This window comes from Anomaloglossus baeobatrachus, chromosome 6, assembly GCF_048569485.1.
Source record: "Anomaloglossus baeobatrachus isolate aAnoBae1 chromosome 6, aAnoBae1.hap1, whole genome shotgun sequence".
In the NCBI taxonomy this organism is placed as follows: Eukaryota; Metazoa; Chordata; class Amphibia; order Anura; family Aromobatidae; genus Anomaloglossus; species Anomaloglossus baeobatrachus.
Genome location: NC_134358.1, coordinates 284,765,685 through 284,791,581, shown reverse-complemented (window position 1 = coordinate 284,791,581; position 25,897 = coordinate 284,765,685). Strand labels below are relative to the sequence as shown.

General features: G+C 42.2%; 1 protein-coding gene across 1 annotated transcript in view; it reads right to left on the bottom strand.

The window, feature by feature from the left end:
• The window catches only part of CDH18 (cadherin 18), a 1,183,629-nt gene that overhangs the window by 432,670 nt on the left and 725,062 nt on the right, over positions 1-25,897 (bottom strand). The window contains exon 5 of the mRNA XM_075314869.1: positions 12,184-12,351. Coding sequence (XP_075170984.1) covers positions 12,184-12,351 — 168 coding nt within the window. The remainder of the gene's footprint in view (positions 1-12,183; positions 12,352-25,897) is intronic.

The following is a 25,897-nucleotide window of genomic DNA, read 5'->3' as shown; positions in this document are numbered from 1 at the left end:
CTGACATGCAGCAACCCAGGAAGTTGTGACATAGGTCAGTTTATGCTGTGGAGAAAAAAAGCACAGTGAGCAAGAGATTTCTATATTCTGAGAGGTATAGCTTTTTTATTTTTCTACTGAGGGAGCAGTATAGCAGCTTTTTTTCAATGGGACAAGACGACATTTTCAGCGGTATTTTTATTTTTCAATTTTATTTATTTATGCATTCTTGTTCTCGTTTTAGTCCACTTCTTTGGTCAGCTGTATGATGAAAATAAATAATTTTGCTATTTTTTTATGGTGTTTATAGAAGGGGTTAACTAGTGTGACAGTTTAATATATCAGATTAAGGATGCAGTGATAGCAAATATGTGTATTTTATTTTTTTTATTTATTTATTATTTATGTATTTATTTTATTTTTTAGTTTTTCTTTATTTTTTTAATTTGTACTTACTTTTTCCCTTAGTCCCTTTTTGGGACATTACCCCACAGTACTCTGATTGCAGCTGCGATGTTCTGCTGAACATTGCTGGTGTCTGAGTTTCCAGGAGACACTGGGAAATACGGTATGCATAACTATCCTGCTCTTACTTCATTTAACTTACATTTTTGGCCCCCTTGCATTTACTACAGCCATTTTATAGCTTTGAATGTCTCATCCCCATTAATTTGTATGGGGTCCGATGTTCAGGATCAAGTTTGGCATCAAGTTTGCTCGCCAAACCTGATTTTTTTTTTCCAGTGCTGGTTCAGGGAACTCAAATATCCACAGTTTCGCTCATCACTATTCATAAGTTCTAATATAAAAAATACAGTGCTTACAATAAAAAGGAATAAAAGATAAAAATAAATACGACATAGTTATAAAATAAAAAGGGAGAAATATCAGAAATATCTATTGTTCCAGTGTAAAGTTATTTTCTGTTTCTGTGGGGAAGGAGTAAATGAATTATAATTCATTTACTCCTTCCCCACATTGATAATTATCAATCACAACTAGAATAGGCAGGCTCCAACTTGTAAACAACTTTCTTTTGTGCAACCTAGTTTTTTATAAGCATTGTTCTTGGCTCATGTTTTCTAGATGGCCTAGTTAATGCTACAATTGCTGGTCTGTGACTAGCCAATGGGCTTATTTAGGGGCAACTATCTTATCTTGCATTTTAAGTAATTTGTTTCTCCAATCTCTCCCCTCCACATAGCAGTTATGGAATCCAACTACAATGACCTACTGCCCACTCTATGAAGCTCAGGTTCACCAGGCCGAGGTGTCTCAGCAAAAAAAAAACCCCTATGGTACTGAGTTTCTGTAATTAGAACAACTAGAGGTTATGTCTTTTGTACAGAGACAGTCATGTGGATGCAGACTTAAGTTATTTTAATTTTAATTCAAATTCTATCAAGTTCTAACTCCCCCTCCCTGCAGGCCTGAAACTGATTGTTTGGTAATAGGATAAAAAATAGGTTAATCACAACCACATCATTCTTGGCATGGGAGCGAGAACTGAACAGATCTTTATCCTTTTGCTACTCAATCTTTCAGCTGCGCATCATACTTTGAATCTCACATGAAAATGGTCCTGAGGTGGTATTATACTTTGGTTAGATTTAGCTACATGTTCCCTCTCTGTTGGTGTAATTGTAGTTCAAAAGGCTCCCTTATCCACATACAATGAGAATGTCTCAGCATATCTGTTTGTTCCAAACCTTCCAATTAATTTCCTCTTTTGTTAACACAACAATCCACCCCTCTCCTGTACTGGCATTGCTTATGATTAAAGGCCCAGTCACACACAACGACTTACCAGCGATCCCGAAAACGATGCGACCTGATAGGGATCGCAGGTAAGTCGCTAGGAGGTTGCAGGTGAGATGTCATACAGTCAGATCTTACCAGTGATTCAGGAACAATACAGGTCACAGTAGCGACCTGTATAACGATCTCAGCAGTCACTGTGACCCTGTCACACAGTATCAAACACAGCGATGTGTCCTGCCCAGCAGAACATCGCCTTTGAAGAAAATGGCCTGGTCCATTCTGCAACAACTAGAGATCTCAAAGCAGGGGCCTGATCGCTGGTAGGTGTCACACATAACAAGATCGCTACTGCGTTACGGAAACCGTGACTCAGCTGTGATCTTGCTAGCGATCTCGTTATGTGTGACGGTACCTTAACTCACAGAGCTTCCCAGCTCAAGGTAGAGTGTTGCCTGTACATATTTTACTGACCACCAGAATAGCTATTACCAAGCACTGGAAAACCCCATATCTCCCATTTAATGCAAATGTCATTTTTAGTATCAATAAAACATGCGCTTTCAAAAAAATGTCAGCTCATAAAAATAATAATTTCCAGAGGTTCATGAAAGATTGGCAAGTGCTGATGAACAAGGATTTTATATCAACCCTGTTTAAATGACACATCCAAGCTAATTGCATGAACCTCGAGTTTTCTGTTTTCTTTTTGTTGTTTGGTTTACGTATTATCATCCATACTGACTCACGTGTTACTGTACAATCAGTATGCAATTTGTTTTCAAGATGTATGTTGAATACATAACTGATGTTTCAATGAAAATTAATAAAAAAAAATCAGTTAAAAAAAGGCCCAGGCTAGGCAACCCTTCCTGCGAACTGCAGACCTGCAACCGCTGCTGGCCACAGCCAATGTTGTGACTGAGGATGCATTGCTTCTCATGGTTGCTTCACTACATGTTTGTGTGGGAATCGTCAATGCACCATCCTGGTCTTCGTTCTCCTACTCATCTGATCAGCTACTCAGCTGCATGCCTGTGGGTTCACACCAAGTGAGATCTACAACTTTATTGTCATGCTCTATGTTATTCCACCCTTCCTCTTCCTGACCTGACATCACAGGACAGTACACTTGCACCTCAGGTATCTGAGTCTCATCATCATCTCCTCCACCCCAGGGGTTATCAATTGACTAGGATAGGGATCCTACTCCAACCCTACTTTGTCCTGGCTAGGAATCAAATCACAAAGTTTTTGGGCATCGGTGTAGATGATTTTCTCCTCTTCAGTCTGGGAATCTTTGGAGCAGACCTCGGATGCCCATGGGATAGAATGTGTGAGCAGCTCTGCAGACTCGCCCATGTGTGGTTCCCCACAGTCAGTTAACCGGTTGGATATTTGTGGCTCGGACGGAAACAAGTATAATTAAGATGGAACCTCTGGGGAATGAACTGCGATGTTGAGGTACAGGAAGAGGAGGAGAGGCCTCTTGATACAGCGCTTGCCATCCACTCTAGCACATGCTGTTTATCAGCATCATTTTGAAGTTAAAGTGATATGCGGCTGCTAAAGAAATCTAGGGAAGTAGGCTGTCCAGTAATGGAAGTTGTTCTCATTTCTCTTGGGCTAAGATGAGCCAGTGTTTGCTCACTAGAGCTTTGGCTAACAGAACTTCCCACATGTACACCTCCAACACATCACCTATTCACCCTTCCACCACAATCTCATCATGATTTACCACTCATGGTTGATGTACCCTTTCCCTTTCAAACAGATGCTTTGCAGTATTTATATAGCTACTGGTAATGTACCACACTGGTGAATTTAAACAAAAGCAGCAAGGACGGGGTACAAAGTATTAAAATTTAACCTTTAATGAGTCCTATTAAAACGGAAGCAGGTAAAGCCTTCCTCCACAATAGTTATCTTAAAACCAACACACAAAAAATCCCCTTTAGCATGTATAGGGGTACCATCAAGCCCAGGACAGCGCCTGTACAGATAACAACAGTAGGTAAGCTGACCCGTGCCAAACATATACCGGGACAGCTCACCCCTTTGGGCCTTGGACCACCACGGTATCAAAAAAGGTCCAGGAACCCTATAATTACAGATAGAGGAGGATGGAACGATCTCACCACATCAGACGGCGATCCAACCCCTTTCAAAGATCCTCATATCCTCCTGGGCGTCCCGGTGGTCCTATTTCAGTGGACTTAACACCTGGTCCCCTTAGGGAGATAGAGGTCCTGATGTCCTTGTATTCCCAACGCGTTTCATATACAAAGATAATCGTCAGGGGAGTATCGAGAGTCAGTCCTTACAACAGAAGGACAGGACAGGACATGCTGTGAAACAAATACACAAAATCAGATACCAATATCATATACCAGACTCACCATGCGAACTGATAGGAGAAAGTACTGGCAGGGTCTTACCGGACGGCAAACAGCGGGGCTCCTATATGCTGCGCACCGTTGCCTTGCGTCCGCCATCTTTTTAAACCCTGCTCGGCTGCCCTCGTGTGATGCCGCATCAGTGCCGACCCTCCCACACTTCCGGGTCGCACTGTGGAACGCAGGCCTGAACCGCAAACGTCACACAACCAGTGACGTAGCCGGCGCATGCGCAGAACCCGCCGCCAGAAAAAGGCAGCGAGCATTGTCAACGGCGTCACGCCCCCTCATATTGAACGAATTCATTTCACTGGGCGGGCAGGGAAACAAAGCACCAGCACAACAAAGTTGTGCCCAGGGCTATCTGGCTCATACGGCCAGAGGGTGAGGAAGTCACATAAACCCCTCAAACCCATACCAGATGTATGACGAGTAAACTGGCTCATAGACCAAAACCAGTATCGCTTTTAGCAAAAGGAGAAAAATAGAAAAAATCCCCATACAGCATAAGGAGGTAGAGAAAAGGTCACTTGAAAAACAGGCCTAGTGGGACATGGACTAGACTAGGTCTTTGGGGACAAGGCTTAGTAAGGACAGAAAGGTGAAACATAAGATCTACCTACACCTCCACCACTACAACTATCTAAAGAATGCAGGCCCTACCTATCAGCGGAGGTCGGCACCCTAAGATACACGGTGAGAGGCGCCCCCGCTCGTCCGACGGCTAGCCCTCCTATCTAATAACTGCCTATTCTCACAAAAAGGGTGCAAAGGACAGGATTTCATTAAGACCAGAGGGGGTAACCGTTCTTAGCCTGAAGATCCACTCAGCCTCACGCTGAAGGATCCTCTTGTTCCAGTCCCCACCTCGCTTAGGAGGAAAAATCATGTCAATACCCTGAAAGGAAATCCACCCAGGGTCACCATTATGCATTGTGTTGACATGCTTCGCTAGGGGGGTATCATTCTTCAACCTGAGATCCCTCAGGTGCTCCCCCACCCTCCTCCTCAGTTCCCTCTTGGTCTTTCCTACATACTCTAGACCGCAACGGCAAGTCACCTTATATATGACACCTTTAGTACGGCAATTAATAAAGTGTCGGATCTCATATTCTCTTCCTGTGACATTACTGGAAAACTTCTTTCCTGTTTTTAATGCGTTACAGGCCACACAACCACTACAACAGAAGCACCCTTTGGTGTTACTCCTAAGCCATCCGCTGCCAGATTCCCTGTTGTCAGTAAAGTGGCTGTGTACCAGGCGGTCTTGTAGGGACCTGGCCTTCCTGTAGGTAATACATGGTTTATTAGAAATGAATGTACCGACGTCCTCATCCATCATTAGGATAGGCCAATGTTTTTCAAGTACCTTCCTCACCTCCTTAGCCCCGTTGTTATAGGTAGTAATAAACCTGATCACCTCATTGGTCTTGACATTTTCTTTTTCTTTTTTTGGTGGATACAGTAGATTAGTTCTTTCTACTCGATCAGTCACCCTACGAGCCTCACTGATGACCTTACGTGGATATCCTCTTTCTAAAAAACGGGCCTCAAGATCGTTAGACTGCACGGCACAGCTCCCCTCACTAGAGCAATTTCTCCTAATTCTAGAAAACTGTCCTCGAGGAATACCCTTCTTTAGTGCCAGAGGGTGCCCACTTTCCCACCTTAATAGCGAATTGGTCGCTGTAGGTTTACGGTAGGTACTTGTGGCAATACCCCCCTCTGCAGTTTTTCCACCAGGACGTCTAGAAAAGGAAGACTAGAAAGATTGCTCTCATAAGTAAAACGGAGGCCGGGGCTACTATTATTCAACTCTGCAACAAAAGCAGAGAGTTCAAATTCAGTGCCCTTCCATAAGAGGAACACATCGTCGATGAACCTGCTCCACAGAACGATCTTATCCGTGGGTAACACTGACTCATCCCCGAATACAACAGTCTCCTCCCACCAGCCCAGGAGCAAATTTGCGTACGAAGGCGCACAAGGGCTGCCCATCGCAGTGCCCCTGAGCTGGTAGGTAGAGCCGGTTCCCAAAGAGGAAGATGTTGTGCGTCAGACAGAATTCCAAGATCTGCAATAGGAAAGAGTTGTGTTCCTCAAATTGTCTCCCTCTACTGTTGAGGAAGTACCGTACAGCCTTCAGACCTGCCTCATGTTCAATAGACGAGTATAATGACTCCACATCAATACTCGCTAGTATGACATCATCATCCACCGAGACACCTTCAAGTTTTCTGAGTAAATCAGTGGTGTCTCTAAGGTAGGAATTTAAAGAGACGACATAAGGCCTCAGGAGCCTATCAATATAAATTCCTAGGTTCTGGGTCAAACTACCCACACCAGACACAATCGGTCTACCCTTAAGTGGATCCAACCCCTTGTGCACCTTTGGTAGACAATAAAAGGTAGGGGTGACCGGGAAAAAGAAACTCAAACTCCCTTTTGTCAATCAGGCCATTCTCTTTAGCAGTCACCAACTGGTGACTGCTAAAGAGAATGGCCTGATTGACAAAAGGGAGTTTGAGTTTCTTTTTCTAAGTTTCCCGGTCACCCCTACCTTTTATTGTCTACCAAAGGTGCACAAGGGGTTGGATCCACTTAAGGGTAGACCGATTGTGTCTGGTGTGGGTAGTTTGACCCAGAACCTAGGAATTTATATTGATAGGCTCCTGAGGCCTTATGTCGTCTCTTTAAATTCCTACCTTAGAGACACCACTGATTTACTCAGAAAACTTGAAGGTGTCTCGGTGGATGATGATGTCATACTAGCGAGTATTGATGTGGAGTCATTATACTCGTCTATTGAACATGAGGCAGGTCTGAAGGCTGTACGGTACTTCCTCAACAGTAGAGGGAGACAATTTGAGGAACACAACTCTTTCCTATTGCAGATCTTGGAATTCTGTCTGACGCACAACATCTTCCTCTTTGGGAACCGGCTCTACCACCAGCTCAGGGGCACTGCGATGGGCAGCCCTTGTGCGCCTTCGTACGCAAATTTGCTCCTGGGCTGGTGGGAGGAGACTGTTGTATTCGGGGATGAGTCAGTGTTACCCACGGATAAGATCGTTCTGTGGAGCAGGTTCATCGACGATGTGTTCCTCTTATGGAAGGGCACTGAATTTGAACTCTCTGCTTTTGTTGCAGAGTTGAATAATAGTAGCCCCGGCCTCCGTTTTACTTATGAGAGCAATCTTTCTAGTCTTCCTTTTCTAGACGTCCTGGTGGAAAAAACTGCAGAGGGGGGTATTTCCACAAGTACCTACCGTAAACCTACAGCGACCAATTCGCTATTAAGGTGGGAAAGTGGGCACCCTCTGGCGCTAAAGAAGGGTATTCCTCGAGGACAGTTTTCTAGAATTAGGAGAAATTGCTCTAGTGAGGGGAGCTGTGCCGTGCAGTCTAACGATCTTGAGGCCCGTTTTTTAGAAAGAGGATATCCACGTAAGGTCATCAGTGAGGCTCGTAGGGTGACTGATCGAGTAGAAAGAACTAATCTACTGTATCCACCAAAAAAAGAAAAAGAAAATGTCAAGACCAATGAGGTGATCAGGTTTATTACTACCTATAACAACGGGGCTAAGGAGGTGAGGAAGGTACTTGAAAAACATTGGCCTATCCTAATGATGGATGAGGACGTCGGTACATTCATTTCTAATAAACCATGTATTACCTACAGGAAGGCCAGGTCCCTACAAGACCGACTGGTACACAGCCACTTTACTGACAACAGGGAATCTGGCAGCGGATGGCTTAGGAGTAACACCAAAGGGTGCTTCCGTTGTAGTGGTTGTGTGGCCTGTAACGCATTAAAAACAGGAAAGAAGTTTTCCAGTAATGTCACAGGAAGAGAATATGAGATCCGACACTTTATTAATTGCCGTACTAAAGGTGTCATATATAAGGTGACTTGCCGTTGCGGTCTAGAGTATGTAGGAAAGACCAAGAGGGAACTGAGGAGGAGGGTGGGGGAGCACCTGAGGGATCTCAGGTTGAAGAATGATACCCCCCTAGCGAAGCATGTCAACACAATGCATAATGGTGACCCTGGGTGGATTTCCTTTCAGGGTATTGACATGATTTTTCCTCCTAAGCGAGGTGGGGACTGGAACAAGAGGATCCTTCAGCGTGAGGCTGAGTGGATCTTCAGGCTAAGAACGGTTACCCCCTCTGGTCTTAATGAAATCCTGTCCTTTGCACCCTTTTTGTGAGAATAGGCAGTTATTAGATAGGAGGGCTAGCCGTCGGACGAGCGGGGGCGCCTCTCACCGTGTATCTTAGGGTGCCGACCTCCGCTGATAGGTAGGGCCTGCATTCTTTAGATAGTTGTAGTGGTGGAGGTGTAGGTAGATCTTATGTTTCACCTTTCTGTCCTTACTAAGCCTTGTCCCCAAAGACCTAGTCTAGTCCATGTCCCACTAGGCCTGTTTTTCAAGTGACCTTTTCTCTACCTCCTTATGCTGTATGGGGATTTTTTCTATTTTTCTCCTTTTGCTAAAAGCGATACTGGTTTTGGTCTATGAGCCAGTTTACTCGTCATACATCTGGTATGGGTTTGAGGGGTTTATGTGACTTCCTCACCCTCTGGCCGTATGAGCCAGATAGCCCTGGGCACAACTTTGTTGTGCTGGTGCTTTGTTTCCCTGCCCGCCCAGTGAAATGAATTCGTTCAATATGAGGGGGCGTGACGCCGTTGACAATGCTCGCTGCCTTTTTTTGGCGGCGGGTTCTGCGCATGCGCCGGCTACGTCACTGGTTGTGTGACGTTTGCGGTTCAGGCCTGTGTTCCACAGTGCGACCCGGAAGTGTGGGAGGGTCGGCACTGATGCGGCGTCACACGAGGGCAGCCGAGCAGGGTTTAAAAAGATGGCGGACGCAAGGCAGCGGTGCGCAGCATATAGGAGCCCCGCTGTTTGCCGTCCGGTAAGACCCTGCCAGTACTTTCTCCTATCAGTTCGCATGGTGAGTCTGGTATATGATATTGGTATCTGATTTTGTGTATTTGTTTAACAGCATGTCCTGTCCTGTCCTTCTGTTGTAAGGACTGACTCTCGATACTCCCCTGACGATTATCTTTGTATATGAAACGCCTTGGGAGAACAAGGACATCAGGACCTCTATCTCCCTAAGGGGACCAGGTGTTAAGTCCACTGAAATAGGACCACCGGGATGCCCAGGAGGATATGAGGATCTTTGATAGGGGTTGGATCGCCGTCTGATGTGGTGAGATCGTTCCATCCTCCTCTATCTGTAATTATAGGGTTCCTGGACCTTTTTTGATACCGTGGTGGTCCAAGGCCCAAAGAGGTGAGCTGTCCCGGTATATGTTTGGCACGGGTCAGCTTACCTACTGTTGTTATCTGTACAGGCGCTGTCCTGGGCTTGATGGTACCCCTATACATGCTAAAGGGGATTTTTTGTGTGTTGGTTTTAAGATAACTATTGTGGAGGAAGGCTTTACCTGCTTCCGTTTTAATAGGACTCATTAAAGGTTAAATTTTAATACTTTGTACCCCGTCCTTGCTGCTTTTGTTCAGATGCTTTGCAGCCCTACGCCCACACCTGTCAGACACTTGACAGAAAAGATAAATTATTTATTTGCTGCCTGAGTTGGTAATATTGTGAAGGCACTACCTAAAATGTACCAATACCTAGAGATGTAGTTAACTGCACAATTTGGAGCAGATACTAAAAAGTGCCAAGACCTTTTTACCCAGTTCACTAGCAAATTTATAGCAGCCACAAATAAGTAACAATACCTAGAATGTGTTTCACTGCATAATATTGAGCAGGCAGAAATACATAGCAATACCTAGAAATGTGTTTCACTGCCTTATTTGGAGCAGGCAATAAAGATAACAATACCTAGAAATATGTTTCACTGCCTAATTTGGAGCAGGCATTAATAAGTAGCAATACCTAGAAATGTGTTTCACTGGCTAATTTGGAGAAGGCAATAATACATAGCAATACCTATTTAAATATTTCACTGGCAACTCTTTAGCAGGTACTGACAAGTAGAAATCCCTATTTCTATCATGAAATGATAATTTCTGGCACACACCTTTGCCTACAGTGCACGTTCCAATTCTACACTATTGCTCTCCTATCTATCTCAACTAACTGTCATTAAACCCCTAGCTAACCTAACTGTCTAGCAGCACCGGCGGCAGCACCTTTCCTAATGTTTGACATTCACAAAATGGTGCTGATGCCGCATGTCCACAATTTATATGCACGGACTTGTGACTTAGCCAGCCAATAAAACAAGCCATTTAGTCTGAAACTTGTGGATGTTTGCTGCGCTGTGATTGGCTGTAGGAACATTCATAAATAAAGTTAAGTAAAAGTGGTGTTGCATGCCTCTGACGTCTCCCGAGTCCCCACCCACTCCACTAATTAAACACATCTCCCATTCATCATACAGCACTACACTCCTATACAAAAGCATAACATGTTATTAGAAAAGCATTTACGGAAAATGCAATAAGTGATCAAACAAAAGCGAACATTGCCAACTTTTGGGGAAAGTGCTCCTTGTACCAAATAGGCTAATGCCGGCGTCACACGCTACGATATAGGGCGATATGTCGTCGGGGTCACGTCGTTAATGACACACATCCGGTATCGTCAGAGATATCATACCGTGTGACACCTCCGAACGACTGTGAACGAGCAAAAATGCTCACCTTATCGTTGCTTGTTGACACATCATTCATTTTCAAAATGTCGGTCCTCCTTATGTGCTCCGGTTGTTCGTCGTTCCAGAGGTAGCACACATCGCTCTGTGACACCTCGGGAATGATGAACATGGCTTACCTGCGTCCCGCCGGCAATGCAGAAGGAAGAAGGTGGGTGGGATGTTTACGTCCCGTTCATCTCCGCCCTTCCGCTTCTATTGGCCGGCTGCCTTGTGATGTCGCTGTGACACCGAACATCCCTCCCCCTTCAGGAAGAAGATGTTCACTGCCCACAGCAACGTCGCCCGGGGGGTAAGTACGTGTGATGGGGGGGTTAACGACTTTGTGCGCCATGGGCAACTAATTGCCCGTGACACACAAACGACAGGGGTGGGTACAATCGCTCATGCGATCGCACGATAGATCTTCCCGTGTGACGCCGGCTTAAATCTCATACCGAATTTGAAATTGGCAAACCATTATTGAACAGGTTCTCTCATTTCTATTCAGGAGCACAACTAGACCTCACAGTGATACTGCGATGCTGATGAAAGCTGACAACTATGCTAATAAAGCAAGGAGGGGATGTCATCTTCTTGGCAGTATCTGCATCATGGGCTGGAAGAACTCATTGACATAGAGGGATAAAAGTTAATTTTTCCACCAAAAGGCATATGATATGAGGCATACATGTATGATTATTTTCAGCACTCTATTACCTGTATGCTTATATAAAAAGGTTAGATACTTCAAATGGAGTGACAGATTCCCTTTAAAAGAGGTTAGATCCAGTTTTAGGAGACCTCAGAATAGAGGCTTTGAAGTTTTTGAGATTTGGGGCAAAATGATTTACTGCGATAGAATTTTGATAATTCGATTGACAATGAACACTTTTTATTAAAATTTGGTGAAACTGTCAAATTTTGAAAGATTAATTCATTTTCAATTAATGTATTAAATAAGTGGGTTATCCATTGGAACTATGTCTCTATACAGTCAGATAAGTGCGGACAGTTTAAGGACAGATGCATTTGACAAGTGGAATGGTAGCATTCATTTGTCAATGTACTTCGATAATTCTTGTAGGAGAATACATGGAAAGGGCACAGCACAGAGTTATGAGTAATGCTCATAAAATGTTATTTCATAGGGCATTTGAGGATTCACTACAATAGACATGTCAGAAAAACTGGCAGGTATTTTATACCTTAGAATAAGAAGCTGGAAACCTTGGAAAAAATCTGTATTAACTTATAAAAAATATATATTCGCTAATAGAAATGAGAGAAATCAACAAATAGGATTATGGAATCTAACTATGCCAGAAGCATAAATTTAAAGAAAGTAAAGAAAAAGGACCTTCATACTTTGAGGAAATCTTGGTGGATTATCATTAACATCAATAAGTGTAACATTGATAGTAGTTGATCCAGAAAGACCACCAACTTGACCCGCCATATCCTTTGCTTGAATTACAACAGAATAATGTTCTCGAGCTTCTCTGTCCATGTTTGGTAATGCTGTTCTAATAACTCCTGCAAAACAAAAGAGATGAATACATTCACATTGCAATAGATAATTAGACTGACAAGAAAGATAAAGCATACAAATGCATAAATAAAGCATACAAGAAATGCAAATAAAGAAAATTGCCTAGTTAAAAATGAGCAGAGGGAGCCCACTTTTTATACTTTAACTCTAGAATCAAGACGATCAAAACATTACAAGTAGTGATGAGTGAGTGTAATCGTTACTATTTGCTACTCGAACGGATAGTACGGTATTCACGTTACTCGTTATATTGCGAGTTTTTGTGTACTCGCCTTGCAATATTCGCTTTTCCTGCCCAGCAAGCTTGGCACTTGATTTGCAGCCACTAAACATGCTGGGCTTCTTAAACAATCACAGCCACATCCATCATGGTAGTGGCATTACTGTGATTGACTGACCACGCTTCACACTTATCGCAGGAGTGGGAGCGACAGAGACAGAGAGAGAGAGAAAGAGAGAGAGAAAAGAAAAACAGGCATATTCTCTAGGCTCTCCCCATCCAGTTTCATCACTTTCCCATCCCCCAGACCTCTTTATTGGGTCCAGCAGAAATTAATTGAATTTTCCATTGTCTTGCATTATACTCGCTATTGTATCAAATATTTTGATACTAGCTCATCTCTAATTACAACTCATTGATTTACCTTATTTGACAGCTAGAGCCATATTTTTTCTTTTTAAGTTGTATGACTATCTCTCCAATTCCTATGCATGGGAGTAGGGGTCATGAATACAGTTGTGCTCAAAAGTTTACATACCACAGAAGATTTTTTGCTTTCTTGGCCTTTTTTTTAGAGAATATGAATTACAACACAAAATCTTTTTTTTCCACTCATGGTTAGTGGTTGGGTGAAGCCATTTATTGTCAAACTAATGTGTTTTCTCTTTTTAAAGCATAATGATAACCAAAAGCATCCAAATGACACTGATGAAATGTTCACATATGCTGGTGATTTTGGCCTGAAAACATGCATAGCAGTTGATACAAATGGGTTTGAATGGCTAATAAAGGTGACATCCTCACCTGGGACCTGTTTGATTGTAATCAGTGTGTGCATAAAAGCTGAGTGAGTTTCTTGGATTCAGACAGACTCTTGCATCTGTTATCCAGCCCCTGACATTTCTGTATTGTCAGTCATGGGGAAAGCAAAAGATTTGTCAATGGATCTACTCAAAAAGATAGTTGAACCATATAAAACAGGAAAGGGATACAAAAATATATCAAAGGAATTGATAATGCCAGTCAGCAGTGTTGAAACTGTGATTAACTAATAGAAAATTAGGGGTTGTTTAAAAACCTTTTGGATTTTCGATAAACTCTAGTTATAATTCATATTCTCCCAAGAAATAAAAAAATCTGCTGAGGTATGTAAACTTTTGAGCACAACTGTATGGGCCACTTCTCCTACAGATCCATATAAGTGACTTGAGCAAACTAAAAAATGTTTTGTTTTCATAGATAATTTTTTGTTTTTTTAGGTTAAAACAGAGATTTATCCACTATTTTTTGGCTGGAAGAAAAAATAAAATTGCTGCAAATACATTTAATAATCTCACCTACTTTAAGAGATGTGCTTAAATAAGGCTTATATAATGACCTTCCATTTATAATTAAAATGTCATACCTATTTTCAGGTCTACATTACATTATGAAGAGCAAAATCAGAGGATAAGCAGAGCTGAGATAACCAGATGTGAAGTAAAACAATTTCCAGACAAAATAAACTTAACAGATATATTTATGCTTTTTTTCCAGATGAACCTGTAGTTGCTACTTCTGTAAAATTTCAAACAGTGCTTTTAATGCTGTCTGTGATTAAATTCCTTTAAAGTAGAAAATAGCAGCCATTTAAGAATTACCATCTGTTAAAATACACACACGTTGTGATTGATGTTTACAGAGTTATGTTAAAATCTAAATATATTTCTCTTAGAAGAGAATAAAACAGCAATTTTCAATAAAACATTTTCCATTCAACTCTTTTATAAATTCTGAGTATAAGAGTGCAATCAGACGGCGGTATAACATGGAGAACTATTGCATTGCAATGCATGACCTGGTTGGTGGCTCTCCTGGCCATGACAGTATGTATTTCTAGCCAGCTCTCATGCTTACACCTGGAGAGCTATCGGCTGGTCCAAGCATTCTCATGCAATCAACATCCATGTTATTTGGCCATGTAACTGTGCCCTAAGTGTTCTTTAATTTTCAGGTATGAAAGATATCATTCCTTAACATTTTCTCTGAGACGAGAATGATATACCGTATTTTTCACTTTATAAGACGCACTTTTGTTCCCCAAAATTTTGGGGGAAAGTAGGGTGTGTGTGTTATAATCCGAATATACGGGGGGGTGTATATATAAATATATATATATATATATATATATATATATATATATATATACTGCAGGGTCCAGGGAAGGTGGGGGCATCTCTGGAGCGGTGCTGGGGGCTGGTCAAAGCTGCAGGAGGGAGCCTTTGATCTCCCGCTCATATAATGTGCACTGCCGCTGTTCATCACCGTGGTGCTGAAACCGCAATGGGTTGGGGCAGCGGCGCATATTTTATGTGCCTGCGCCCCCCCTTTGATGGCACATGATCCCCTCTGTGTTAGATATGGCCCCCATACTGCTGCCCATAGTAAAATAAAAAAAGCTTTACTTACCTCCAGCGCTAATCTCCCGGTGTCTCTGCTGCCACTGTCAACAGGCACGCAGAGGTGATATCACTCTGCTGTGCCGATCACATGACTGGCACTGAAAACCAGGAAGTGGAGCAGGAGCTCAGCCCCACGGAGGGAGACACAGGGATTACAGCGCTCAGAAGGTAAGAAAAGAGTGTTTTATTTTATTATGGGCAACAGCATGGGGGGCACATCTAACATAGGGGAGATGTGCCATCTATAAAGGCCATGGGCAGCACACATGGGGGCCAAATCAAACACAGGGGAGGTGTTCCAACTATAGGGGCCATGGGCAGCACAGGGGGACATGTGCAATCCATAGGGGGCCATGGGCAGCACAGGGGGACATGTGCCATCAATAAGGGGCAATGGGCAGCACAGGGGGACGTGTGCAATCAATAGGAGACCTGTGCCAGCTGTAGGAGGCATGTGCCATGTATAGGAGACCTGTGCCAGCTGTAGGAGACGTGTGCCATCTATAGGAGACCTGTACTAGCTGTAGTGGACGTGTGCCAGCTATAGGGGATGTGTGCCAGCAATAGGAGACTTGTGCCAGACTGCCAGTAATAGAGGATGCGTACAAGCACAGGGGGACATGTGCCATAAATAGGGGACATGTGCCAGCAATAGGGGATGTGTCATCAATGGGGGACATGTGGCATCACTGGGGGACGTGTCCCAGCACAAGGGGGCTATATTCAATATAAGGGGGCCATATCCAGATTAAGGGGGGCTAATTTTAGGATGGGGGGTTTTGAGGGACATATACCCTATATGATTTGTTAGACAGACACTGACATTATAAAATGGACCCCATTTAACATTAAAAAAAAAAAAATCTCTTTTCCTTCACCAAATTTGGGGACTGCGTCTTATAATCAGGTGCGTCATATAAAGCAAAAAATATGGTAACTTGTTATTACTTTTTATCAGACATTGCACACCAAAAGGTTGAAATAACATGCCACCCTAATATCAGATCAGGTTATACTTTTTTATGCTTCAATAACATGTGGACAATAAAAAAGCATATACTATTATAAAACTCAGCTTTACACTAAAATAAAATTAAAAAAGAATCATGGCATGTCATAGTAGTTACAAAGCATAGCACAGAAAAAACAAATAGATCCAGTCTGACAAGGTTAAAACATTTTTTTATGAAGTTTCTGGAGCTAAAGATAAAGTTCTTGACGTTTTCTCCATTTTGGATCTTATTTTGGCATTTCTTTTAAAAGACAACCAAAATCTTCATATGAGCACTTCTTTTGGTTTGATCCTTTTGTTTGTATGACTAGCAATGCCATTAAGCGAGTTGCCCAGTCTAAAATAATACGTCTGCAGTCACTCTATGTTACTGCAGTCTTCTGAACTCTCTGGGAAACAATATGGCCTGCAAGAATTTTACAAGTTATGAGCCGGGAACGGTAGGCACTTTGCCATAATTGTGATGTGCATCTTTCTGGACACAACCTGACGAATCGGCGTGGCTTTGCTCAATAGTAGTGTATGGATTGGGTGAGTCTAACTAGTAGGCATGGCCTTCTAGTGGTCCAAGCCTTGCTAAATACACTTGCATTGTGCAAGGCCACTTCCACTAGTCAGGTTCTGGCCCAAGAACATGGGACATGTGACCACTGTTTCTGGCTCTGACAAATGCCCATCATCATTTTAGACTGGATAACCCCTTTTTAAGTATTCTTTTCTTATAAGGTACACTTTTAATTTATACAAAATTTGGTTTAATGTAGATGACAGTGCAGCTTTTTCCATATAGTTACTGATATAGATCAGTGTTGGACATATCATTTGAAATTTAACCTTAACTAGCTTTGCCAAATTTTTGCAAGAAGCTAGGCTCCTTAAAGGGAACCTGTCATCAGAAATTTAGCTTCAAACCTAAACGTTTCCCCCTCTGCAGCTCCTGGGCTACATTCTAGCAATGTTCCTGTTGTTTATGTGCCCCCTTTCTGACCAAAATAAATACTTTATAAAGTGGTACCTTTTTGTATTGAAATCTTGATAATGGTACACGGGGGCGGGCTCTCTGGTGGCCGTTATTCTGCCTCCTGTCGCTTTAGGCCATACCCCATTGCTACATTTCATATCTCAGGACGCCGCCCACTGCGCCCGAGGTGCTGCGCACGCGAGGACTGCTGGTCACATGTGCGCAGGCACGAGGTTATGGGCGGCACTGAAATTGCATCACAAGTGCCCGCCCATCATCTTGTGGCCACGCTCTCCCCTCTGCCACCAGCGTTCTGCGCAAGCGCTGGCCAGATGACCCGACGTCACCTCTTTCCCATCTTACCCTGCAGCAGGAAATAGATGGGAGGAGCGGAGCAGGACACCACCGGACACCACTGCAGAATGCTGGAGGCAGAGGGGAAAGAGCAGGCACGAGATGATGGGCGGGCACTTGCGATGCGATGCAATCACAGCGCCACCCATAATCTCGTGCCTGCAACACACGTGACCAGCGGTTCGCCGCCAGAGCAATGTCACAGGACAGGTGAGTGCATGTGAAGCTGCCGTAGCGATAATGTTCGCTACGGCAGCTATCACAAGATATCACACGTACAATGGGGGCGGGGACTATCGCACTCGACATCGCAGCATCGGCATGCGATGTCATAATGTGCAAAGCCCGCCTAAGGCTATGTGCCCACGGGACTCTGTAGCCGCGAAATTTGCCATGGAAAACCTGCGGATTTATCTGGATTTTCTAAATAAATCTGCAGGTTTTAACAAGCACAGACACTCCACCTTTTTATCCTATGGGACATGGGGAATGTCTGTGCCCATGCTGCAGTATGGGCAGCTGTGGAATATGCTGCGGATGTCTTGCAGCCACACGTAACTGCATGTCAATTATTCCTGCGGAAATACCTGCGGAAATCCCGGCCCTCCACTATGGAGATAGAGGCCAGGACTTCCGCAGGTAAGTCGCATGAATGTCCGCAGGTTTACCACAGATATTTCGCTGGAATCCCGCAGCTATGTATATATATATATATATATATATATAAACCTGCGGACATACCTGCAGATATATCTGCGGGTACATAGTGCCGTGGGCACATTGCATAAAGAGATTTTGTCAGCCCAACCAAACTGATTGCAGAAACTAAATGCATAGCCTTGTAAAGAGAACAGCACCTAATAAAAAATGAAAACATAGTTTTACCATAGCTACTTCTGTTCTGCAGAAACTGATTTTCATTTAATATGATAATTAGAGGTGTGGCTAAAAAGCTAAAGTACACCGTTCCATGTGCTGTGCTTGCAAGCTCCCTCCAGCTTCTCACTCACTGAATATTGACAGAACTAGTTTGCAAATCTTTCTTCTCTGATGTTACTAGTTCCAGGCAGGTAGATTTTTAATATTGTAACATAAAAAATAAATGAAAAAAAAAATATGATAGCAATACTTTTACTAGGAAGTGATGATTTTGCACAAAAAGAATAGATAAAACTTAAAGGCAATTACGGTAGAGATTTTTTATATCTAAAAAGAAGCAATTAAATGCCATTACTTAGCTTGAATTAACCATTGTTCTACAAATGTATTTGTTAGGTCTATTCTGCTTTAAAAAAATAGATTTGTTTGTAATTTCTTATTTTAAAAATCATTTGCTAAATAATGCAAATCCGCTTTTTTCTATATTCTGCATTGTTGTCCTTTGTACGCTTGAAGCTCATGTTTGGCACCATTATTACAACTGGCCTTAGTCCTTTCATTTGATTAACCTCAGCCTACGCAGACAGGTTTTCTTAAATCATCAAATGCAAACCATTTATTTAAAGCTATAAGTCACAAGAAATGTGTTTTCATGCTCTTCAAAGGTGTTATGTTAATCCAATATTTGTTGTATATGACAAACAGCAAGCATGTTTGTTTTCACACAACAATTTATTCTGCAAAGGAAAGTACCAGTCCTTAATCCTAACTCCGCTTTTTTGATAAGACAAATAATAGGATTCTTGAAATTAAAAGAAAGGCTTCTAGCTTTTGAGGAATTATGTCAATGTGAAATGTGTTTACAGACATCTAGAAAAGAAAAGGCAAAAGGCAAGAAAGTGTGGGGTAGACATAGTTGAGAGAAACACAATATGGGATGAGCCGCCACAGATCTAAGCATGTCATGGAAATGCAGAATCCCGACAGAGGACATTTAAAGTTAGGGTACCATCTCACTAAACGACGTACCACGATACGACCTGGTCAGGATCGCTGGTATGTCACTACAGGGTTGCTAGTAAGCTTTCAATCAGGCAGATCTCCACAGTGATCAGGGACCAGCCACCAGACACCAGCAACTCGTGTAACAATGCTGCGCTTGGTAACCAGGCTAAATATTGTGTAACTAAGCAAAGCGCTTTGCTTGGTTACCCGATATTTATCCTGGTTACCAGCGTACACCGCTTACGGCTGCCAGTGCTGGCTCCTATATACGTAACTAGGGTACACATAGGATTACTAAGCAAAGCGCTTTGCTTAGTTACCTGATATTTACCCTGGCTACGTGTGCAGGGAGCTTGTAAGCAGCGTACGCTGGTAAACAGGGTAAATATCGCATAACCAAGAAAAGTGCTTTGCTTAGTTACCCGATATTTACCCTGGCTACGTGTGCAGGGAGCCTGTAAGCGACGTACGGTGGTAACCAGGGTAAATATCAGGTAACCAAGCAAAGCGATTTGCTTAGTTACCCGATATTTACCCTGGTTACCAGTGTACACTGCTTACACAGAGTCAGTGCTCGTTGGTCTCCCACAGTCAAACACGACGATATGTGCTGCACAGTGGGAGACAACGAGCAAAAAATGAACCAGAACAGTGTGTAACGATCAGCAATTTCACAGCAGGAGCCAGGTCGCTGCTTAGTGTCACACACAGAGAGATCACTGATGAGGTCACTGGTATGTCACAAAACCTGTGACTCAGCAGCGATCTCGCTATGTGAGAAGTACCCCTTATAATATTGGAGTGAAGAGAAGAACTTTTAGGTAACTCATAATATTCTACCGATCATGATCAAGCGCAATAGCTCAAATATATTCTGTTCTTGAAAACACAGCCATACACAAATATAAAACACAGTAAAGCGCCAAAGAGCACTGTGCAGATGGGACATTGGCTGTTTGGTGGACTGCATGAGACTTCCCAGTCCTCAAATGAACTGAATCATAAAAAGTTGGATTCTACTGAATTTTATTTTTTTTTTGCCAAATTTAAAGATAATTCAATTTGTTTCAATCCATTCGGTCATCCCCTATCACAACAAATACTGTAATAATGTAAATCATCTTTTAAGGTGCTTAGAAAAATATTGTATAGAGAAAAAAGCAAATAAAAGACAAAACAGTTTTTTCTATCTAAAAGGCATTATTAAAACACTACATTTTTGGTTCAACAATCAAAATTAACTCAACCAAAATGCAAAAGATATCAATGCTTAAAACAGCATTAGCAAACATAAGAAAAACAGATCTTGGAATGCAATGTGTTTAACATGCTATAACAAACATTTTAATACTATTGTTTTTTTATTGTATATAGGTTAAGTATTATACGGTATGCCAATGTATGAAATATATTGATATTTTTGCTAATGTGTGTGTATTTTTTTATTAAAATGTTTCTTTTTCGTGAAATTATTTAGCTTTTTTACCATTATTGTAAAACTTGCAGGTATTAATTTCACCTTGACAATGGGGCCATTTAAAATCCCAAGTTTAGTTTTACAGGCCACAGCCCCAGAGACGTAGACAACATTCTAATATGCATATTGGTTTTTTTTTAATTTTTACTGCAGAATAAAAAAAAAAAAGCAGTTTAATTTTTAATTAAATAACTATGTTGCCATAAAACAAATAAAAAAATGACAACTGGAGCCCCAAGTAAACCCAGTAATCAGAGTGAAAAACGTTTAATAAAAATTAATTTGGAAGTTTATAATTTAATATTTATGATAAAGCTACTACAAATAAATAATTATCTGTATTAATATTTTATCTATATTAAAACCTAAGAGCAAAAGTATGCTTTTGGAGAAACAATCTATAAATGTTTTATGCCCTCATTCATTCATTCATTCATTCATTCATTCATTCATTCATTTTATATTCAATGTGATTGTTTTCTCATTCTCTTTTCATTCCATGTTCAATGCATTATTAAAACAATGATAGAGTTTAATGAGTCTTGAGTAATAAAATATTGAACAGATATTAAATTTTTTTTTTTACTTTTAGTCAGATGCAACAAATTGATAATTACTAATAAATTAGCAAGTTCACGTTTTTCTATTACACAAAAATTAATTTAAAGGACATTATCCATGTATTCATTACTAATAGTTTTTATGCTGCAAAGAATAATTTAAAGGTAATACATTATGTAAGGGCACAGTTTTCCATAGGGACGTCACAAGTAGAGATAAGCAAACCTGAGTTTCGGTTTTTGAATTGAACACCAAATTTAAAAATCAAGGTTTGGGTTCTTGGATCGGATGCTGTACATGCAAACAACACTCATGCAAGCAATGCAGTGCTCAGGTGCACTTGGTGCTCAGCCCTGTGCGAGCCGCTTGCAGTGTTTGAATGTGCACACTGAGGGTAACAACAACATGATCACATGTAGTGTGCAACAAAAAAAAGTTTGATAAAGCCTGCCCACCCTCCCCCGGAAGTATTCTGCTTATGGCTGGCTGTATGTGGGCGGAGACTCAAACTGCCAATCAGTGACTTGATCCAGAGTTTTAGTCAAGCTTGAGCCTGTGAAGCTAGGCTCGTTTGCTGCCAGAGAACTGAACCTCCAAAGGTTCGCTCATCTTTAGTCACAAGGGCTATGTATGTATATATGTGTCTTTCACATAGTCAAGCATGGTGGTGGGAGTATCATAGTTTGAAGCTGCATTAATGCTTTTGGCTGTCGGGATAGCTGCAGTTCATTGAGGGAACCATAATTGCCAGCCATGATGTACTGTGACATACTGAAGCCAAGTATGATCCCCTTCCTTTAGAAACTGGCCAGCAGGACAGTATTAAAGCATGATAACAGCCCCAAACACACCTCCAAGATGCCCACTGAATTGCTTAAGAAACTGACGTGGACTGAGGAAAAGGTTCTGGACTGGCAAAGTTTGTCTGCAGTAGAGATGAGCAAACCTTTGTTTTCGAGAGTCGGGCTTCAGGCTTGGAAAATGATGCTAAAATCACCCTAGTGAGTATAGGGCTGTGCTGGTGTCTGAGTGATGTGCATCATTGTATATGCTGTGGGAATTGTGTGATCGGCTCAAATTTGACTTACATTCTGCGTCGTAAGATAGTTTGTTTATGGAAAAATTGAAAAACAAATTACCGCCCACCCACCTCCAGAAGTGTTTTACTATGTTCCAAAGGGAAAACACTTCTGGAGGAGGTAGGCGGTGCTTTTTTTTATATTTTTCGGTGAACAAAACATCTAAGAATGCAAGTCAAATTTGAGCTGATCACACACACCCCGCAGCACGCACAATGCTGCGCATCACTCAGACACAAGCACAGCGCGATACTCACCAGGGTGATTTTCACATCAGTTTCCAAGCCCAAACATCGAGCCAAGAGACTGAAAGTTTACTCATCTCTAGTCTCCAGACCTAAACCCTATTGAGTATCTGTGGGGCATCCTCAAACAGAAAGTGGAGTAGTGCAAGTTCTCTAAAATCCACCAGCTCTGTGATGTCATCATGGAGCATGGAAGAGGATTCCAGTTGCTCCTGTGAAGCTCTAGTAAACTCCTTTCAAACGGAGTTAAGCGACTGCTGGAAAGGTGGCCACACATTTTTGTTTTTTACTTTGAGCACAATTTGGCTATTTCCATTTAGTTGTATACTTACTTTTGATGCCAGAAGGTTTGACATGAATGTCTGTGTGTTTGAGTTATTTAGAGGGCACACTAAAATTTACACTGTTAGGCTATGGTCACACAGTGCATTTTTGCTGGGTTTTTTTTTGCATTTTATAATTGATTTTATGCTAATAAAAAACTGCTTTTTACAATACCATAAAAACCCATGGGATTTCAGAAGTCTCATACACACAGAGCTACACATTTGTTTTTTTTTCCTGACTGAAGTGGAAAACTGCTGTGTTTTTGCAAGAAGCAGCCTATCAATACTTTCAGCATTTTTGCTGCTTTTTTAAACACTGAAAGCAAGGAGAGGGGGAAAAAATGCAGCTACATTTTTAGCTGTGTTTTTGCTGCTTTCTTTAGTAAATGAAAATAACTTTATTTAAACATGTACTGGAGGCAAATGATGCAGCAAAAATGCAGCTTTTATTAGTGCTAAGATATCAGGTTTTGCTGCAGAAAAATACAAGCAGTACACTGGTTTCTTTACATTGCATCAAAGTGTGATATCTTCAGTATTGTCCAATGAAAAGATATAATGAAATATTTACAAAAAGTCGCAGAACTACTCACTTTTGTGACATACTTTATATATCACTAAGCAATTGTTTAATTGGTTATGGATGCACATGTTCCTGAAAATTTGAAACAATTATAGCATTTATTTTTAGTTTCTGCAATGCAAAGAAATTTGACAAGATCATATATTGTATTATAAAAAAAATGTTGTAAAATGATCAAATAAGGCATTTTTTCTTTTATGCACACTCTTAAGGGGGCTTTACATGCAACAACATCGCTAAGAGATGTCGTTGGAATCACGGAATTTGTGATGCACATCCGGCCTCGTTAGTGATGTCATTGCGTGTGACACGTACGAGCGACCGCTAACAATCAAAAATACTCACCTAATCGTTGATCGTTGACACATCGTTGAAATCCCAAATATCGTTGATGGTGCTGGACGCAGGTTGTTCGTCGTTCCTGAAGCAGCACACATACTGCGTGTGACACCCCAGGAACGATGAAAAACACCGTACCTGCGTCCTCCGGCAACGAGGTGGGCGTGACTTTCCTGCGGCTGCTATCCGCTCCTCCGCTTTAATTGGACGCCTGCTGTGTGACGTTGCTGTGACGCCGCACAAACTGCCTCGTTAGAAAAGAGGCAGTTCACCGGCCACAGCGACGTCATTAGGCAGGTAAGTATGTGCTACGGGTAGTAGCGATTTGCCCATGACACACAAATGATGGGGGCGGGTGCTTTCACGAGCGACACCGCTAGCGATGTCACTGCGTGTAAAGCAACCTTTGGGCCCTGTGCGCACTGAAAATGGAATTTTCTTAAGAAAATTCCACAGGGTCTGAAAGATTACCACATCCGCAATAAAAAACCATGGCAAACCGCGGTTTTGCCGCATGCAGGTTGGTACATGTGCTTTAGTGCATTCAATGCAATAAAGCACATTGAAAAAAAAAAAGTAATTTCCTTCTGAGATAGATAGCAGACAGATAAATAGACAGATAGAAGAATAGATAGAAGAATAGATAGAGGGATAGAGTCCCTGTCAGCACACGCTGCATTTCTCCCGAGTGGTAATGTGAGTTCACATTACTGGCTGTGGGAAGTGACTGGTAATTACCTCTCTGCTGGCTCGCTGCGAGGCTGCATTCAGTGCTGTGTGTCAGTCGCGGCTGGATGCAAGCATCGCAGGACGTGGATTACGCCGGAGCTTTGTTTTGGGAGGGGTTAATAAGATGGTGAACCAGGGGCTTTTTTGTGTTTTATTTAAAATAAAGGATTTTTTGGTGTGTGTACTTATTCACTTTACTTACGGGTTGATTATGTCAGCTGTCACATAGACGCTGCCATGATCAAGCCTGGACTTAAATGGCAGTGATCCGCTGTCATTTAACTCATTATTACCTGGATAGCCACCGCATCATGGCATCTGGAAGAGCTTGGGACACTCCGGTACTGCCGCATAATGAATGCGACAGTCTGAGGGCAGCTGGGGGACATTAACCCTATCCCTCACCCTCCTTAACCTGAGAATACCGGGCCGCCGCTGTGTGCTTACCTTGGCTGGACGGTAAAAATACAGCGGAGCCCACGTATTTTTTTTCTATATGTCCGTTTGCTTTCTTTGTGTATTCTATGTGTATTCTATATGTCTGTGTGTGAGTGCGATGTGTGTGTTCTATGTCTGTGTCTAATCTTTGTGTGTTTACTCTCTGCTCCGCTTCATCTTCCTGTCATAATGGCATCACTTCCCTGCAAACCGCAGGCAGCGATGTACATTACCGCAGGTAAACCGCGAAATACCGGAGGGAATAACATAGGAAAACGCAATGAATCGCACAGATTTTGCTGCCTGCGTTATTCCCTGCGGAATTTCACGATTACATTGCAGTCAATGGAGTGAAATCCCACAGCGACGTGCAGAAAAGAAGTGACATGCAATTGTTTTTGCTGCGGAAATCCCGCAGCAAAACATGTAGTTGTTGAATTCCGCATAGTGCGCACAGCATTTTTTTTTCCATAGGTTTTGCTGGTGATTCACTGCAGAGATGTTATGAACATTTTCTGCAGCGAAATATGCAGCAAAACCGCAGGAAATCCACGGGAAAAACCGGCAAGTGCGCATAGGGCCTTAAGTATTTTTTTTAGGTAATCATCTCAACTTGTCAGCCAGTTATTACCTTTTTTTTTTTTATTTTATAAGACGCACCAGATTATAAGATGCACTCCAAACTCAGACCAAAAGGTGTCCATCTTGTAATCCGATGGTGTCTTACTGGAGGGGGGCAGTAACAGTAGTGCAGGAGGCTGGGACTGCAGCGAAGGCTGGGGCTTTGGCGGAGGCTGAGGCTGCAACATAGACTGGGGCACCGGCAGAGGCTGGGGCTGCGGCAGAGACTGGGGCTGCAATGGAGACTGGGGCTCAAGCTG